Below are 20,295 nucleotides of genomic sequence, written 5' to 3' on the forward strand. Positions count from 1 at the left end.
ATAGTCTATGCTAGTTTCTTTGTTCCAAGGCAATTTGTTTTTAAAGATTTTATTTATTTATTTGACACAGAGAGAGACAGCCAGCGAGAGAGAGAACACAAGCAGGGGGAGTGGGAGAGGAAGAAGCAGGCTCCCAGCGGAGCAGGGAGCCCAATGCGGGGCTCGATCCTAGGATCCCTGGATCACGCCCTGAGCAGAAGGCAGACACTTCACGACTGAGCCACCCAGGCGCCCCTCCAAGGGCAATTGTTATTAAAAAAAAAATAACCTCTGCAATATTTTGGGGGAAAATAGATTTTTAAAAATAATAATAACTAGAATCCCATGAATATGTAAGCAGGACCACAGGGATTTTAAAATTTTTTTGCTTTTTTTCTTTAAAAACAAGTTACTCCTTTTATTTTTCTCTCAATATATAAAATGTGCAAAATAAAAAAGTTCTTGCACATTTAGATTTCTACAATTTAAGCATTACTATCTTGAGTTATTAAATTGTATCTGATTTTGCATAAGGTTGAAAAAGTAGTTCATATGCAAAATATGAGAGGCCCAGAAAGAACTAAAACACTCTTCTTTTTTTATTACACACAGGATTTAGATATTTAATCTGAAGCAAAATAATTCATTTTGGGTTTGATATATTGACTAAATTATTATATCAAATAAAAATATTATATTATTGTCAAGCCAGGTTTATCAGCCATCTATATGAAATACATAGTAAGAAAGATGATCTCCTTCCCATTAATTATAAAATCAATTTTATAACATGACTCCAGTCATTGGAACATGATGACAAATACTAGCTCTGCTTTCTTTGTAATCCTCTGTGGCGTGTCATGCTTCGTAGAAGTGAAGCACAAAGCCTCCAAACCTGTGTGTGATAAGTAATGACTGCTGTGACAATATCCTTTGGCTTTCGTCTACAATCACCAAATTCTTCACCTTAATTTCAGGGTAGCAAATAAAGTTCTACTGTAAACACTTGGGAAGCTAGGTTTCAAATCCCTGATCATGGCTGAAACTTCAGAGAGGACACTGTTCCTATCTGTTCTCCTCAATGTCCCAATGTCCAAGCTGTAGCTAAAATAAAAGGTTCAAATGTTACTTAAGCAGTATATTCTCTGTTTTGTGTTGTATTTAGTAGAAGTTACAAGAAATCTGCCTTTTGGTATTTCAAGATCATTTGTTCCACAAGCGTCGCAGTCCTCTGCTAATAACCAAGTATACCACAGCAGATTGGCCACTTTGTGGCATATGTGGATTTTTCTATTGATTTATCACCATTGAAGAAGTGAAGGCCGCCAATATAGGAGGAAAGACAGCCTTTCATAACCCTACAGCCATGCAAGGCTTCCAATTTTCTTCCTGATCACACTTCGGCGATTCCTTCATAGCAAATGCAATGAAGGGTGATAAACTGGTGCTTCAGTATTTCTAGCGAATCCTGTGGCAGTCCATCACACAAGCTCCTTTCCCAAATCCTGTGGCCCTGTCTCTTCCTGGTCCATGGAGTCGGGGGAGAGGTTTCAAGCATAATGGAAGGCGGGCTATTTAACAATCTGCTGGCAGGTAGCCACGCTGTCATAGGAGGACAGGATGGGCAGCTGATTTCACAGCGGGAGAATAGCAGGCAGCTACACAACCCTTTCCCTGCCCTTTCCCACCCCTGCCAGACACTTCCTCCATTCAATCGAATTATCTTTCCCTTGTAATTAATCTGCCACTTCTCATGCCATTTTAAGTTTGTTTTTCTAAGCCTTATAGTTTGGGAATGTCACTAGGATTTCTCTCCCTCCATATTGTTTTTCATCAATTCTGTTTCATTAGCCCAGTAGGTCCTTTCACAACTGAAAGAAAGATCTAGGTATCTGAAAGATTCATATTATGGAAGGGTATAGTTTCTGGAAATTTTCTTTGATTATTTCTTTGATTACTACTCCACCATGGTGCCTTTTTTCCCCTTTTGTATTAGCAACTGTTTCAACGTTGGGTCTTCTGGATGAGTTTTCCTGTTTTACTCGTGGTTGTAGTTCATTCTCTGAAACACAAATTCAGCCTTAGCTGAATCTCACATTCCTCTATCGAATTTTTTAATTGGGGAACCACTGTTTTCAGTTCCAGGAAACTCTCTTTGGTCCTCTAATTATATCCCTACAAGAGTTTAAATCCTATTCTATCCAGGTTTCCCTCCATTGTCCACATTGGCTCCACCTCTGTAACAGAGGTTTATTGTAGTTTTCCATCATGTCAGCCTCTTTTGCTTCCATCTGGGCTGAAATGTTCCCAGGACGTGGTTGTGATGTTTCTCTGCCTCTTCATGTGACAGCGTGCTGGCTTTCACCACCTGTGCATCTTTCTGGTTCCTTCCTGTGTACTGACAGCCACGGGAGGGATTTTTCCTTTTGTGGTTACCAGTGATCCCCATGGCCCCTTTGTGAAAGGCTCTCAGTTCACAAGTCCAAGGAGGGATAGGCTGACCTTAGCTCAAGGTGGAAACTACCCCTCCTGAGATGCCATCAGGCAAGGGACACTTAGCCTTTCACAGCTGCATCATGCAAACAGAAGATACTTTTTTTCCTTCTCTCAGGTCAGCCGACCCTTCCCATGTATCCCCTCCATAGTCCACTCCCATCAATTCCAGCAACTCCCATTTATATTTTGCCCCCCATTTGCACATTCTTTCAAGAACTTGTCATCTCACTCTGTGTGGAACCTCTTCAGGTTGCCGAGGTCAGCCCCTGACTTTTTCTGGATGGCTGTATTCTCTAGGATGGGAATGTGAAGCCAGGTCACCATCTTCCCAGAAACCCACATCTAGACATTTTAAAAGCATTCTCAGTTCTTAGGAAGATAACACGCTGCTGGAAGATGAAACCATATTATTATTGCTTTCCTAAATCACCACTCTAGAAATAAAATGTATATAGAATTGTATGGTACTACAAAAATAGATCGGGATAAGGTCACACAAATATGTAGCTTTTATAATATTCATTAAATGCTCACTTTTGATTTACCAGCCTCATCATTCATCTGGTTACTATAAAATGGCTCAGGTTATTAGCTAATTTTTCATAATAGTAATGATAGCTAACATTTACCAGCTATCTACTATGTGTCAGACCCCGAAGTAGGTGTTGTGTATGCATAAAGTTATTAAATTCTTATGAATCCTCTATGAGATAGGTACTAGTTTTTCCAACATATTATAATATAGGAACCAAGGCCCTGGGAAGTTAAGTAACTTACCAAAGTCACATGGCTAGTAAAATGATTTATTTCCCTAATTAAATAAAGAGCTACTTTAAAATAGCTCATAGCTCATACTTTCCTGCATTCCCAACTGTGCTTGGCACTCAGGCCCTCAGTAAATAAACAGTAATTGAGAGAAGAAGCAATGTTTTATTCATATTTGATCTCTAGAACACAGTGCTATAAAATGGATATTCCAGAAATGTTTTAATTATAAAATAAGGAATTAACAAGCTACCGAGATTTAAGGAACAAATTCACATAAGATGACCTAAAGCTATTTACAGAAGACTTGACTCTCAGCCACTAACCTGGGTTGCTGGAATCCAAATATGTACAAAATGTTCCCTATGTCCGTAAAGAACAAGCAGCCTGAAGGGAAAGCAGATACACGAGCAGTTAACTATAATAAAATGGAATTGTTTTTAAGTGTCTATATAAAGTACTGATTCATGCTACACATGAAAAAAATATTAATTTTCCAGCAAGATCACAAGGGTTTTTTCTTCTCATTAACAATTGAATCAGACATAGAGATAAACACTACTTTAAAGTTTTTTTATTAGAAAGTTTATTGCATTAATCTATAAACTCATTTGGTGATATAAATGACAACGTAAGCTAATACTGACCAAAGTTTACCATCTTTGGAAAATAGAGATATTTTCACACTGAAAGCATTTTTTGTTTGCTACAATCAGGAAAATTCTTACGTATTTGGACTTTTTTTCCTTTTTAAAAATATATGTTGCAATTTGTTCATATCAAAAGGAAGCCTGGACTAACTACTGAATGAAAACAAGCAGACCCAGGGTTAGGTCACCACTAGTCGGAGGACCCTAAAAGGACAGTTTGCTGTACATCTTCAGTGAAGAAATAAGCACTCATCCACACCACATGACTCACACTTGCACATCTGTATACACTTCATGACGTAAAGACTGTAAGGTCAAAATATCTATTAAATATTTAGTTGGAATAATAAAGATGTTACCCGAAGACAGAAGATTTGTTATTTTAAAAAACATAACCTTAAAAGGCAATTTTTTATGACTTCATCTTATTCTAAGAGGTAACTGGACTTGTAATATTGACATGAATTAGTAGTGTTATACTCCTGTGCAACTTTTTCAATATTTATGGTTTAAAACTCCCCAATAATTATCAAGTACTGCTGTGGCTCTTTGGATGGACCACATTTTCATAAAGTGGTTTGCATTTTTCACAGCACACAGTGGTTGTGCTAGTGGAATTGGTTGGGACAGATTATAACTATCTTATAAAATTGTACATTGGTTTTCCTAAAATTGATGAATATAATTTACCATAGAGATAATGCTAAGCACATTAAACTCTCTCTTAGTGTAACTACTATAGCATGTGAGAGGAATTTATATCAACCATTGTAAATAATTATGAAATATTCCTTATCACATAATTCACCATAAATAACATATTCTCCATATTAAAGCAAGTACATAGGCTGTTAGTTGGGCCACTTTTGATGTATTTATATATAAATACAATTAGTTTATAAATTTTCTGACATATCATCCTCTAGGGAAAGAAGAGTTTGGCTGACATTCTGACATGAATGGCTTTTCCTTGGTATCACCAAGCTCATTCACTGCTCTGACCACTATAGGATGTGAGGAAGAATAATTCTAGGGTCCCAAATGAATGAGCTCAAAGGTCATGAGAATAGATTCACGGTGTATGAAGAATGACATCACCATTAAATTATATTTGATATATCTGGAAGGGTCCAAAAGGTGGCAATTTCAGGGGGAAAAAAAACTTGCCAGGTCCTTTTGTCTTTTAATTTTCATTCTTTGACAAAAGAATTTCTCTCTTTACCCAAACCTAGATCAAAATATCTAGGAAGTTTTGACTTCTCAACTAGACCCCTCCAAATACACCATGTAGTTTTTATAATATCCAAAATGCTCTATGTGTTCTGATGTTTGAAAAATCTTGAGTGAACTGATGTGCAGACTCGCCTCTGATGCAAATGTGGTGTCTGGACAGCATCAGTCCTGAGCAACTGGTCTACCAGAGAGAATGTACAGGGAGGGAGGGCAGTGCCCCATCACAGTCCACATCTGCTCCCCAGGCTTTCTGCTTAAGACGCTCTTGTCTTTGTACAGGAAGCTTTCAGGGTTTTGGTGGTGTTGTTGTTGTTGTTTTGTAGCGTAATGAGAAAAAAAAAGAGTTGTTTTTGTTTTTTAGCTCTATCAAGGGACTTATGGGGAAACTCAAATGTATCATGGAGCAGTGAAGAGATGATGCTTAAACAAGAAGGGGAAAAAGATTTTTTTTCTTACTGGAAAGGACTTTTCGTGGCTATTGACCCACAAGTGTCTAAATTAGATGCCTACCCACCCCCTTGAGCCAAGGGTCAGCCAAAGGGTAACTGTTTGAATGAATCAATTGGTTCTAAGGTGTGTTCCAGGTAATTCCACATGTCCTTGAATTAACTTTGGGGCTCTCGACAAGAAACAGCCATCAAAGGAGTGAATGTTCGAGGTGTGTTTGTTCTATCATCTCCTTGACCAAACCACCATCACAGGGGGAGGTGTGTGATGTGAACTCACTGGATACCCCAACTCGATAACTGGCAGGGACAATGCCTTATGTATCCTACCAGCAGAACGGGTGCACAATACATATATGTCAACTGACTCACTGAGATACCACCTGGATTTCATGTCTTTATAGATTCACAGCCACTGTTTCAATGAAGTTGCTTCTTCATGCAGCTTTTCAGCCCTTCCACTTGCTCAGGCAGGTCCAAGAGACACTGGCTTTCTTGCATCGTGTTGGCATTCTCTTGAGACAACTCCCTTGAAGTGAAAAATGTTAGTGTGTGCCAGGTGTGCAGAGGATGAGCACCGTTCTGGTTTGCTTGGGACTGACCAGATTTAAGCCCATTGCAGGTTAAATATTAATAATGCCCTCATTCACACTCAAAAGTGTCCCAGTTTGGGTGATCAGTTGTGTGATCATCCCAATGAAGGTCTTCAGTAAGACCAGTCTGTAGTACTTGCTCAATAAGCAATAGCTCTTCCCTCCCCCACCCCCTGGCTTAACCAAGACTCAGAACCCATAGATCAAAAGGAGCTCCATTTGGGAATATTAAAAAGCTTCTCTATTTCAATTATAAGCCATTCACCTATGGTTACTTTACTATTTTAGTAAAGACCGATTTTAACAGGTTTGATTTATATACTTTCATCTCCTCCCTCCAAAAGAAAAAAAAAAGAACAATGCATTTTTATCAAGCAAAAAGATAAGTGGCAATAATACAAGAAACAATGAACATATAATATTTTTCATTAACAATCCAAGCACTACAAAACATAGAATATACAACTTAAAAATGGAAATACAAATTAATGAAAAATGGGGTACACGTCATATTAGCAATGCAAAAGACCAGCTTAAGCATAGTTTCTCTAAATCAACAATTAATAAAAGGAAAGTGCCCTTTTCTCAAATATGCACAAAAATATTCCGGTCACTTCTAGGGAAAAATTAATCAAAACTTTCTGCTAATTCTATATTACAGCATGTGTTACTAATGGTTTACAAAACCGAAGTGTCTTCTTACACTTAAAATTTACAACCTTTTCCAATCATTATACACTCGTTCAATCCAGTCTGTCAAAAATAAAACTATTTCATATCCATATTTATGAAATAATTATTGATATGTTATGGACCTTAAGTGGTGAATATGTATGATGGGGACAGTGATCAGAATGATGTCATGGATCAAAAGTGGGCTAAGGGTCAAAGAAGACAACCCTCTGCCAGCCACACCTGTATACTGATTCCTGAAATAATTCTACTATTTCTAAAATATTCTAATTTTTCATTTCTTCATCCTAAAAAAATTCTAAAGTTTTCATATTTAAATGTGCTAACCAATTCTAGAGCTTATTCAAAGTCTCTCCAGGTATGCCACTCAACAGAACATTTCTTCCTGGGTTCATATTATCCCTATAATTTTGAGTCCAGCTGAAAAAATAAACATAAGGACTCGGTAATATGCCCCTTCTCTTCTACATGTTTAGTGATTCGCACTAGATTTTATGGTAAACTGCACAATCCTCGGTACAGCTCTGCAATGCAAATGAGAAAGAAAATATTTAAATTTTAATCATTCAAGCCATAATGCCAATGGCCACCGCACCCCATGACTCCCTCCCAAGGACCTCCGCATGTTCATGCTTTTAGCCCAGATTTTATAGGAAGTCATGCTTCACAAGTGCAGTTCTAAAACTAAGAAGAGTAGGAAATCACATTGATATCTCCTTCTGAGCCACCTGTACAAGAAGGACCTACGGGTCAGTCAGCCTCAGCTTTGAGCTTTCTGGTTCACGTCCAACAGTTGCCTACCAAGTAGATTAACATTCACCTAAGGTGGCAAACTTGAGGATGGAGAAGAACCGAACTGCAGTTCTAGAAACTGTTCCAGCGGCTACCGAGCAGTCCTTTGGTGTCATTCACTGCTGCTGCTGCTGCCGCTGCCGCCATCCTCTCGCTTGGGGGAGGATGAACTGTCTCGGACTGGCAGCAGGTCATAATGGCAAGGGATGTGACTGTTCTTTGGGAGGTCGTATGGATCCTGGGTGAGATGCCCATTATTGCTGAATATTCCTTGGACAACACTCACTGTAGGTTCTGTGACAACCAGGGACACATTAATTTATCAGCAATGGAAAATTTTAAAAAGAATAGAATATGGCATTTCTTGCAAATCTCAAACATATAAGAGGAGCACTTCTAAAAATATAAAGAAACATTATTTTAGGAAACAAAGGATGGTTTTATAATCACATCGAGGTGGCTAGTCTACAGCTGTTAGATCAGCTGATGCACACAATGGTGTTCTGAATAAAAACGTGACCATAGGGTTGGGATGAAGACATCCAGGAACTATACAGAGACCCTGGAGGTGAATCATTGTCTGAAAAGCACCTTGTAGATAATCTAGTCCAAACTCTTTACCCCATAAGTGAGAAGACTGAGGTCCTTCCAGGTTAACTCACTTTAGGACCCAGGACCCAGACTCTCAGTTGTGTTCCCATGCTAAAGTGGTGGGTTTACCAGATGGTTCAAAGTGGGATTGTAAATGACTTTTAAAAATAGATTTAGGTCACTACACCTTCCATTAAAAAAAAAAAAAAGCTGTCTTAATTCTTTAAGAATAGTTGTTTATCTTTTCAGTGACATGTCTCTGGCATAAATTAATGACTAGTGACTAGAGTGAAATTAGTCACTTCATTTACAAGTAATAGAGAATTTTTTAAAGTTTAAATCATGAACTTGAGAGAGATAGAGAGGACAAAAACCCCTAAAATACACAGCCCTACTGTACCTACCCAGTGACAGCTCTGATGTGTTTTAACTTTCCCCAAATGGTATTTGTAAGGGGCAATCAAAACAATTCTAATTTTAAATTGAATTCTTATTAATTTCCATCCCATTCACATCCAAGAATGTTAGAAATATATCAGACAAATTTAAAAGTGAAATGCTTCCATCCTGCTAAAAGCATTATATTAACATAATGAATATGCAACCAGGAAGTGGAACCACCTGTTTCATCCCCTTGAACCATTTGTTTAGGCTAACTGGACACAAGAGCTAATGTGAGGCATATGCTATTCCACAGGTGTGCTCAAACAGTCACTATGGTTACAAAACAAAAGATGGATGGCCAGGTGAGAGATAAGGAAAATTTACTTTAAATTTCCTAGATGCTATTTTCTCTGAAAAATTTATTTGACACCAATTAATACGGTCACTGGAAACACAGGTCGCACTGAAAACACGGACCATTATCTTCAATAATGTTATATGAACTGTTACTGTATGCTCAAGGACTTTAAAACTGTTAAAAAAATTCCTATATTAGGTTCTTTCTTTGGTTAGGGGAACTCACCAACTTCATAGACATTCTTGTTGGCTGAAGTTGAGTTATTGATCTCTGCATAGGGGGAATCTCTCCGTGCTGGTGACTTCATCTCCACATAGCCACACTCTGAGTTTTTGGGGATAAGCACAGGTGGGTCTTTAATAGTGGCATATGGGTTTTCAGAACTGCTTAGGGAGCAGTTACTTGAATTATATTCGGAATTCTTTCCCAAATCTGTGAAGAGAGATTAGGGAGAAAAGCAAATGCTATTTCATGGACATTAATTTTTTTTTTCTTGCTGGTAATTTACTCAGACAGGTTACTTCTTTTTCTTTCTAGTTTTCTATAATTATATATACTGACAACAACACCATACATTTTCCACTTATTTTGGAGAGAATCTGCTATAAAATTACCCATCTACAAAGTAATTTTACCTCCTCTCTCAGGTGAGTATCAATGTAAACATTGTGGATTTGATTTCATTTTGACTTTGTTTCACACTCAAAATTAATTCCATTCTAATTTACTAATAGTCTCTGAATTCTCAGAGGTTTCAATCAAGAAACCACGTGTGGATGCCCCTGGGAGCACAAGAAAGTTCTATCATCATGGTGAGGGAGGCATGTGATGTGAGACTTTCTGGTAAAACCTCAGGACTGCGCACATGAAGTTATTCATGTAACCATGCTGAGCTCTTTGTTTTCCCTGCTATTTCCTTTTTCTGCATTTCTCTCTCTCCCCATAAGTCATATATCTTTTCAAAGAAATATGAGTGTTTCCCCAGCAAACGGAAACCTTTTTTCCCCCAGACTTAGGCTCTAACACCATGCACCTATGGTCACACTCCTGACCTCAGTCAAATGTGTTTGTGTGTTTGGTAGGGTAATTAACCACACCAACAACTGCGCATTTTCTCTACACTGCTGCTCTTGCTTTTTAAGCCACTTATTTCAGTCTCTGAGATAAATCGTTTTTTAAATGAGATTCTGATAGATGTATTTCTTCCTTAAATTTACACCATACCTTTCAAGGATTTTCCCATATAACTTCTGTCAAGTCCAAAAGCTCCTGTGATAAAGAAGAAGAAAAAAAATCCCCAGTGAGATATGGAAACAAGAGAAAACCCATCTAATATTCCAAGGTCATGGAGGAGGACGGTTTGGGCACCCACTATCTCCCCACTGCAGGAAATAACCCAGGCTGCTGCTTTTCAAACCTTTGCACCAGGTCGCTCATGCTTGATGTCTTCAGCACTCAATATAAAATACATATATATATCATTCTGATCATCCTTCTGCTCATTTACAGTGACTTTGGGAAAGGCTGATGAGTACAGGTAGGAAATAAGGCATGGGTGAATTGGTACACTTGATTCAAGGTCGCACCATAGAAAGGACACAGCCAAGACAGAATTGAGACAGAGGACTTCAATTTCATCACTCGTTCACCACAAGACTTTGGGCAAGATTTTCAACTCTCTCTGTGTCAATTTTCTTACCTCTAAAATGAGGAAAACAAAATCTGCCTTCCAAACTTCAGGGCTGGAGTGATCATTAAAAGAACTAGAGCGCATGAAAAGGTGTTGTAAACTCTGAGATGTTGCATAAATGAATGGTGTTTCAGTGACTGAAACACTGAATGTGTCCTATGACCCCCAGCTGCAGTCTACATGCAAGCATTTCAAGTCCTCTTCAATGATCTTTCCGAGAAATGTTATTGACTTACATTAGAAACAGAGAGTAAAGTAATAACTTATGACGAACATTCAAATAAGTTGGAGAATGGTAAGGAGATGATCCCCTACCACTGTGCATGTGTCCCTTAGAGTGATAGTAGACTCGAGTTCTGATGTCCTGGGGGACACACTTTTGTGGAGAAAGAGGGAACATCCCCTAAAGGGAGAGGATGTGTCTAATATCATTCATCGTGGGACAGGAAATGGGAATGTCCTCCTTTCTCAGAGAATGTTTTTCTCTCTCTTGGGTCTGAGCTGTGAAGTCTAGCCAAACTCCCAGCTGGTGGGAAAAGTGCCCAGTTATGCAGGGAGGCAGGATAAGGATGAATAGTGAATTAACCTAATCGAAGTAAGGTCTGGCCTTTGCCCTTAGTTCCTGGGAGGTGAAGTCCTTGGAGTATCCCACCCAGTAAGAGTGTTTGTGTTTACCTGGGGCCTAGGGCTACACTGAATAGTGTAACAAAGTGATTTATGGGAGGGGGTTTGGGCCACTTAGTGTAAGCTCCATCTCTAGATGGACCAGTCGAAAGGTCAACCACATGGGTGGTCAACCATGTTGACCTAACTAAACTCTCATAAAAACTCTAGACACCAAGGCTGAAGTGAGCTTCCCTGGCTGGTAATACTTCATGCATGTTGTCATATACTGTAGCCAGGAAGAGTTAGCATTTTCCATGATTCCACTGGGAAAGGACAACTGAAAGTTTCTGGTTTGGAACTTCCCTTGACTCAGCCCACTGTGTCTCTTTCCTTGGCTGATTTTCATCTGTATCCTTTGGCTGTGATAAACTCTAACTATGAGTAGAACAGCTTGCAGGAGCAGAGAAAGATAATTATCATATGGTTTCAGTCATTTATAGAATAAGAATATAAGAATTATATTCATAAGAAATAATTCATAAGAAATAGCAGGGAGATCGGTAGGAGAAGGAAGGGAAGAATGAAGGAGGTGTAAACAGAAGGGGGAATGAACCATGAGAGACTATGGACTCTGGGAAACAAACTGAGGGCTTCAGAGGCGAGGGGGGTGGGGGATTGGGATAGGCCGGTGATGGGTATTAAGGAGGGCACATATTGCATGGAGCACTGGGTGTTATACACAAACAATGAATCATGGAACTTTACATCAAAAACTAATGATGTACTATATGGTGACTAACATAATAAAAAATTAAAAAAAAAACAGAACAGCTTGCAGGGAGTTCTGTGAGTCTTTCTGCCAAATTATGGATCCTGAGGGTGGTCTTAGGGATTCCCAGACTTTGTAAAGGGACTGCATGAAGATGGGTAGGACCTGTGGCCTCTGAGAGCTCCCTATCAAGGAACTCTGTCTTTGCTACTCTGCCAGATTTACTCAGCTGTCTCCACACAGTAGCAAAGTCTTGTTAACTGTCTGTCTTGGTCTTAGCTGTGCAACGGCTAGCATTCCGCAAGAGGCTAAGGAGGAGCAGCCTGAGGTGGAGAGTAAATTAGGGAACAGGAGTGGCACTGTGACACCAGCACCCCTGCCAGGTTCTCTCTGGGGGCTCTTTTAATGAGGAAGCAGGCAGGTTTCCTCTTATAAACTCCCATATGCTCCAATCCCTGGATAGAAGCTTTCAAATGCTTGGCTTAATCTAATTCATACACTGAGCCACAATGTGATCGTTACCTCTATGTCACAAATGAACAGATCTGCTTCCTGGGGGTGATTAGCCTGTCGCCAGATAACAGAACCAGGAATCAATCTCAGGGCTTTTGTGTCAGGTTCGGGGCTCTTTCAGACAACATCACAACAACTATTCCATCATGGCAAATACCTATGCATTTCAGCATGCATAGTGTGCCTTACCCTGTCCTTTGTAAGGAAAGACTTTTTCCGGTCAACAACTGTAAAGGGACATTACATGCAGAATTGCTCTTGGATGGAAACACATGAAGGATACCCAGAATTTCCAATGAATATGTTACATTCTCAACAATCAGTCCCATGGGTCTGACTGAGACAAAAAGCAGAGAAGTTTGTATGTGACCACTGCAGTGACTGTGTTCTAGAATCTGGATCAAGTGTAGCGGGTGAAGGTGGAATAAGAGAACTTTTCTCTCATTAGTGCCAGGCAGTACTTTACTAATATCAATTCATATATTTCTTGGAGCTACATTACTAATGTAATGCAGACCTTAAAAAAATCTCTCTGATGTTAAATGATTTGACCAATAAGTATACTGTGAATCCGGTATATGGATAATTCGACTGTGTTCAGAAATGCACAGCTATCTGATAATGCGGGTATAGAATGCAGATAAAAGTTAAGAACTTGTATTCATTTTCCTACTTTAACATTTGTATTTCTATAGTAATAGGGGATTCCAGCGCCCAAAACGATTGGTTCCTACATCTGGCTCAGGTGATCTGGCATATATTGCGTTCCCAGAAGCAGGGGAAGAGTAGTTGGAAGACAACCTTTGAGACCTGGTTTTACCCTCTTCCTTCCATGAGCTCCTGGGCTTCTCAGTTTATTCCTCTAAAAAACAAGATTCATGGAGGGGCCCACCCAGTAGGGTTGTCAGATTCACCAAATAAAAACAAAAGAAGGACATTTCAATTTGAATTTCAGGGAAACAACAAATAATTTTTAGGGTAAGTATGCCCCATGCAAGTTTTGGGATATATTTATACTAAAAATATTTGTTGCTTATCTGAAATTCAAATTTAACTGGGTTTCCCAGGCACCTACCACCAAATAAATACAAATGAAAGGGTTTGCTACCCATAAGATAATGTATACATCTGTTACGGCCTCATCAAGCACCTCCCTGGAATCAGGGGCAACTTCTTGGCAATGACACCATTCAGTCAGTGGGCTATCACAGCAGCTCTTTAAGGCTGGTCCAGGAGGCCCCACCCCCTTTTCAGGAGGGCCACAAGATCAAAACTATTCTCATAAAAATACGACATTATTTGCCTGTTTCATTCTTGTTTTCTCTCAGCGCAAGGTGGTTGTCCAAGAGCTGCACCAAGTGTGGGATCACCAATGACTGAATGGAGAAGCAGATATGAGAACCCATCTTCTCTGAAGCCAGAGGTTAAAGAGATCCAACAGACGTAAAACAGTGCCACACTTCTAATTTGTTTTTGTTTTAGAAAATGTAGTTATCTTTTTCATAAAATGTGTTTTATGTTATCATGTAACTAGAACTGTTATTATAAACAAGCAATAAATAACTATTATAAATGGTCTCAGTTTTAATTTGTAACATGGTATCAATAGATATGACCCATATTGAAAGAAGCTCTTCAGGGTTCCTGATAACTTTCAAGAGTGTGAAAGGGTCCTGATTCCAAAATGTTTGAGAAGCACTGACTTACTATTTTCCTGTTGATACCTTCATTTTCTCACTTAAAGGGGAAGGGGCCCTCAAGTATGGGTGCCCCATATTAAAAGAGAGCAAAGGGGAACACACACCCTGATACAACCCTGACAGAATTAAAATCCCAGCTCTACCATTTAATAGGCTTTGAGACTTTTCTCAAGGGACTTAACTGCTTTGTGACTCAGTTTCTCAACTGTTACATGGACATGATGATGACAATAACAGTACCTACTTTTCAGAGTACTTGTGAGAGTCATGTAAGTTCACATATGTAGACTTAGAATGGGAGCTACAAGCAGATATTCTTGTCTCTTTTTATCAATTCCTGGCGTACACTAGGACCTTAATAAATGTTTGTTGGATGAATAAAGCCACTAGGACAGTAATAAGCCCCATATAGGCATTAGGTATAATTCTATCATTCTGTTTTTCTCATGCATATTTCTAGTAGGTCACTTTGGACATCATAAATCTATGGCTATCTGAGGCGACTAAAAGATAAGGGAGCTTGTTGAGGATGGATGTTGGGAGAACTTGCCAAGCTCGTTGAGGTAGCCGCCATGTTTCCAGTCCGCTGGCAGCGTTCCTGTGCAGTCCGTCACTGGGCCTCTCTTCCCAGGATTCACATTTTTCAGATTCACAAACAGCTGATTGTTCTTCGACTGTTAAAAATATAAACCACCAAAGATGTAAAAAGAGAACACAGCATGGCCTAGCACAGTGTTACAGATGTGGGAAAGTACATCCATGGCATGGATCAAGGGCTGGCTCTTCAACAAGGCCATGCAGGGGGGCAGAGGTGACCACTGGGTGGGCCTTAGAGGGCAGCAGGAGTACATGTCCCTTGGCCCCGACTATTCCCCTACTGCCTCAAATTCTTCATTTCACTGAGTCATTCTGTGCCCATTAGACTTGAGTTAATGTATGTGGAACTTTGAATTGAAAAAGTTAAACTCTTGGTTTGAGCTCTCCTGTCAAACACTGTATGATTTTTTTTGAGTCACCAGTGACTCTAAGCAGTTTTCGTAGCAATAATTCCCTGAATAAGTAGGAGAACAAATGCAATGATGAACACGAAAGTCTCTAGGGAATGGGAAGTGCTATTTAATTATTAGGCAATATAATTAAAATCCAGCTGCATTAATTTAATTGCAACGGAATTAATTTGATTAGCTTGGTTTTCTTCTAGCAGAGAGGTAGAATGAGACAATGGAGATTGGAAATATAATTTGGGACAGTTGGAAGGAAGAAATGTTTGGGATTTCAGAGCATTCTTGAGGAGACTGGGGGTGAGATGAGTGGTATGGGAGGAGCAGCCCTGGGTGTCCACACTCTCTGTGCACCTATAAAATGAGGATAACAATCACTCTCGAGTCACAGGATCGGTGTGAAGATTAAATGAATTTATATTTGCAGACTGATTAGAAATGCTTGACACATAGTTTCTATTTGATCATTTTTGACCTACAAAAAAGCAATTTCATGTGGTTCAACCTAAATCAATGCATGCAGTTGTTTTTGTGAGGAAAGGACAGGTGGGCCCGACAGGGCACTAGAAGACAGGTGGTCAGAAAAGACAAAAGAAAAGACCCAGGACAGAGTCTGCTAAGGTCTGCTCTGAGACATCACTTTAAAACCCCAGGCAATATTAGAAACATTTTTCCAAAGAGCTACACCGGAACCAGTGCATACTGGAAACAAGGAGACCATGACTGCAACTTCCCCCCTTACGAACTAGGGAGTTATGTTTTGAAGTGAATGAAATTCCCCACTGCTCAGGTTTTTCACCAGTGAATCTAAGATTCTAATCCTCAATCAACAAGATAAGAGATATAAAGTGCCTAGAGCCGCATCTGGCCCACAGCAACTCTGCATGCTCCTTCCTGTCCTCTCTCCCCAGCCCACCTTCAGGGCATGGGAGTCACTTCCTCTCACCTTGGCGATGGTCATCCTGTCCCTGTTGTTGACATGAGGGGATGTGGCGCACTGGGTAAGTGTGTGATAACTGGGGTTGGTGAAGTAATGGCTGTTCGCACCTCCCCCATTGCTGTGGGGAAGGGTTTCTGTAAGAAGAGAAGGAAATGGTTAAGGCAACAGGCTCCCCTAAGTCTGTGTGGATAAAAGGGAAGCAAAGTAACCAGAACAAATGTGTGTACCACTTCCATATCACAGGCTGGGCAGAATCCCCTCCTGCCCAGTATAGTTAGCAAACTTCTAGAAGCAGCAGGTGTCTGCCTTCCCACCTGCCTCCTGGAAAATTGTGCAAGTATCCTCACACAACTCCTCTTTGCTTTGGGGCTCATACACCTGGGAAGCCACCACTTTGAAGCTACTTCTGCTGTAACTTGTCTTTTTTTTTTTTTTTTTTTTTAGACACTTAAGCTCTCACCATAATATTCTGTGCTAGAAATGCACTATTAAGCAAATCAGCTGCTTTAGGTATTTTCCCAGAATCAGTGTATTTATAAACATGTAACCATCTGAAATCCTGCAGTAATTGCCCAAAATAATAAATACTTTAAGTGCTTAAATTCCTTAAATTAAGTGGTTTCTCCTTCTTCTCCTCCTCCTCTTCCTTTTCTTTCTTCTTCTTTTAGAGAGAGCAAGCATGTGCAGGAGCAGGGTGGGGGAGGGGCAGAGAGAGAGAGAACCTTAAACAGACTCCATGCTCAGTGTGGAGCCTGATGAGGGTGAGATCACGACCTGAGCCAAAATCAGGAGTTGGGCGCTTAACCGACCGAGCTACCCAAGTGTCCCTAAGTGGTTACTTCCTCTGATGAAGGAGTGTGTCACTTAAAATTTACATTTCTGGAGACATGTGACAGAAAGACTTTAAAGAGTTTTCTTAAAGAACAGCTTTGGTTCTTGCTAATACCACAAAACTGTTTCTTGTACAACTTTGCTGCTATGCACTTAATGATTTGTATGGGCCCAGGGACAGGTTAGAAGGCACCCTGTTAAGAGCCTACGGCCAGAGTCAGAAGACCTGGTCCTTGTCCCTGATCTGCTCCATGACCTTACCAGACTTATGGGTGCCTCTCCTCTCCGCACCCAGTCCCCAACATATGACAAAAGCTTAGGTGCCCAGCAAAGCTTCCTCCTGGTTGAAATTCCCAAGGTCTAAAGCAACCTCATAATGAATCCAATTTAAAAACCCTCATGGAAGACAACAGTGATGATTTGCTACTATTGACCTATACAGCACACCCATAACAATGTATCTTTTCCAAACATAAAATTTTCTCAAGGCTAATGGATAGCACCAACAGACAGCCCATCCACACGTCTCAGTTTCAAAGAAACAGGATGAAATCTTCCTTCTCAAGGAGTAAGATGGCTCTAGGGATCAGTCTTACCTGAAATGGCATAGTCTGCATTCATGACCCTCAGAGCAGGGGTGTAGGTAACTGCTGGCATGCTTGATTCCTTTCCCTTCTGCTTCTGTCTATAAATAATGAACAACGCCAGCAGGAAGAGAACCACCAGCACAAGAATGATGATGCCCACGATGGCCCCAATCTGGTAGGAATCAGCAGGGAGAGCCGTACTGGTCCTGCTTAAGCTGTTCAAATTTCCAACTATTATGACACCGGCTAGCAAAAGGAGAAGATGAGATCTGAGTAAGGATGACAAGGTGCTGGATAAACGTTTGAACTCTATTTACAAAATTCTCCCATTGGGCTCATGCCGGGATATTTTCAGTTCGTGAAAGGTTAATTTGGAAACTTTTAGAAACTGCAGGAAGGAAAAACAAACATTCTTCATTTGTGGATGTTGTTGGCTTGTCTATGCCCAGAAAAAGGCTGCTCTAAGCCTCAAAAATGAGACTGGATTTCCTGAACCCAAAGACTTCACAGTAGGGTTTGGGAGCTTCTCGCATAAACACTAAAGAAACACTCAGACCAGACCAGGAATTCATTGGGGGTAATGATTTACCTAGTCTTCCCCGTGCTTTATTTATCAAGCAGTAGTAAGCTTATGAAGAACTAAGTTCTAAATGCTTCAACTGCCTAACTTAATTTTATGTCTATCCTTAGCCTTTCTAAGAGTAATTGTCCTTCCAAGCAAGGATAATTCCACTGTAAATCTGGTCCAAGATGAGGGTCTGCCTTATTCTAATTTTAGTGGGTTTTTTTTTTTTTTTTACCCTGGGAGACATTGCTCTATGCAGTTATTTTCTATGACAGAATGGTCTGTCCCAGTAACACCTGACAACATCACCCTAAAAGCTTACTCATTAAAATTTAAACCTTAGCTTTACATAATTCTTTCTCGTGTTCCATCCAGTGAGGACAGGAAAGATATGAACTGTGAGTCAAGAAACCAGGCATCTTAAAAATTGATTCAGAGAGACTGAATTTTCCTTTAAGCACTCAGGCTAGAGTTTTACCATCTATAAAGAAGGAAACTGGCCTCCAAGCAGGTGCTTCCAGCTCAAACATCCCTGTAACTTTATGATTCTGAGGGTTAGACTTCCTTATTAGACAGCCTGGCCCAAAACACAGAGCATGGAGGCCAGTGCTGTGTGATCACAAGGCATGTGTCATAATGATGTGATCGTGGAATATAACATCCTATTGTTAGGGCAAATATAAACAACGAGCGTGTAGAAGTTACCTAATGAAAGGAAATGAAATAGGAATGCCTACATAGTACACACTTTAAGGTGACGGCACCTACAACACCATATGAATTTTCTAAAGCCCCTAGAGCCCATGTGTGTGTGACCTCCTGAAGAAAATCATACACACCAGGAGCTCTATGGGGGCCATGCTTCAGAACCATCAGAAGAACCTTCTCCAAGGCCCCATCCACCCTAGAATCAGGATTGCCCACATAGGACTATGTATAAGACAACTATTCTCAGGTTATTGTGATACGCACCCTACTTAAAAACCATGGGCACAAGTTTTTTAAAAGTTAAACATATGCCTTTCATATGAGCCAATCATTCTACACCTATAAATTTACCCAAGACAAATGGCAGTATCTCTCCATACAAGGACTTGATACACTATTGTTCATAAGAGCTTTATCTATAATAGCCCCAAACTGGAAACAATCCAAATGTCCAGCTACAGGTGAAAGAGTAAACAGATTATGATACATCCATGCGACGGAATACTACTTAGCAATAAAGAGAACTGAAGTACTGATATATACAACAACATGGTTCAGTATCAAAATAATTACACTGAGCAAACAAAGTCAGACAAAAAGGAGTACAGTGTGAGTCTATTTACATGAAATCCTAAGCAGTACAAACTCATCGGTAGTGCCAGAAACTAGATCAGTGGGTGCCTGGGGCCAAGGGGGCAGTGGTGGCAGTGGTGGCAGTGGTGGCAGGGACAGGCAAGAGGTAACATGTGGGGGTGATGGCTGCATTCACTATCTTTATTGTGCTTTATTGTAGGGTTTCATGGGCGTATGCGTTTGTCTGATTTTATCAGGTTGCACACTTTATGTTATATGTGTATGTGTAAGTGTGTGTGTGTGTGTATAGTATACTAGCATGTATGTGCTGCTTTTTATAGGTTAGTTATACCTCAATAAAGGTGAAAACACTTGTAGGCACAGTGGAAATCTCATGAGCTTTGGAATCAGACAAACCTGGCATATAAGCCCTGACATACAGCTATGTATCACATATTAGCTGTGCAACCTTGGGCAAATTACTCAGCCTCTCTGAGCTTTAGTGTCCTCACCTGTCGGACAGCAACATTAAAGCATCCATCTGGCAACTAAATAACCAGCTATGCCTTGCAGTGTCCTGAGGAGGATTACATCAGATAACATTAAGTGCCAACACTTAATGTTGAGTGGTACGTGGCGGTTACACAATTCGAGGCAGTAGGTATCCTTCACTGGTGTCCTTACCTTGATCGCATCGTGCGCCCTTCCAGCCTGGGCTGCAGTAACACGTGCCGGTGATGTGGTCGCATGTGGAGTTGTTCAGACAGTCGCATATCTGGCGACAGCCGTAGCCATATGTTCCTGCAGGGCACTCTGAGAAGGAGATGAAAGT

At 40.2% G+C, this 20,295-nt stretch overlaps 1 protein-coding gene across 6 annotated transcripts in view; it reads right to left on the reverse strand.

Annotated features, from left to right (window-relative positions):
• Positions 1 to 3,385: 3,385 nt before the first annotated feature.
• The window catches only part of MEGF10 (multiple EGF like domains 10), a 341,217-nt gene continuing 324,307 nt past the window's right edge, over positions 3,386 to 20,295 (reverse strand). For all 6 annotated transcript variants that reach the window (XM_087862339.1, XM_045794814.2, XM_045794812.2 and 3 more), the window contains 7 exons: positions 20,148 to 20,276; positions 17,627 to 17,863; positions 16,206 to 16,333; positions 14,809 to 14,932; positions 10,205 to 10,249; positions 9,206 to 9,412; positions 3,386 to 7,941 (listed from right to left, as the gene is read on the reverse strand). In XM_087862339.1, the coding sequence (XP_087718465.1) occupies positions 7,760 to 7,941; positions 9,206 to 9,412; positions 10,205 to 10,249; positions 14,809 to 14,932; positions 16,206 to 16,333; positions 17,627 to 17,863; positions 20,148 to 20,276 (1,052 nt within the window). In that variant the 3' untranslated portion in view covers positions 3,386 to 7,759. The remainder of the gene's footprint in view (positions 7,942 to 9,205; positions 9,413 to 10,204; positions 10,250 to 14,808; positions 14,933 to 16,205; positions 16,334 to 17,626; positions 17,864 to 20,147; positions 20,277 to 20,295) is intronic.

The sequence above is a fragment of the Ursus americanus genome, chromosome 5 (assembly GCF_024610735.1).
Source record: "Ursus americanus isolate L20-20 chromosome 5, mUrsAme1.1.p, whole genome shotgun sequence".
Lineage (NCBI taxonomy): Eukaryota > Metazoa > Chordata > Mammalia > Carnivora > Ursidae > Ursus > Ursus americanus.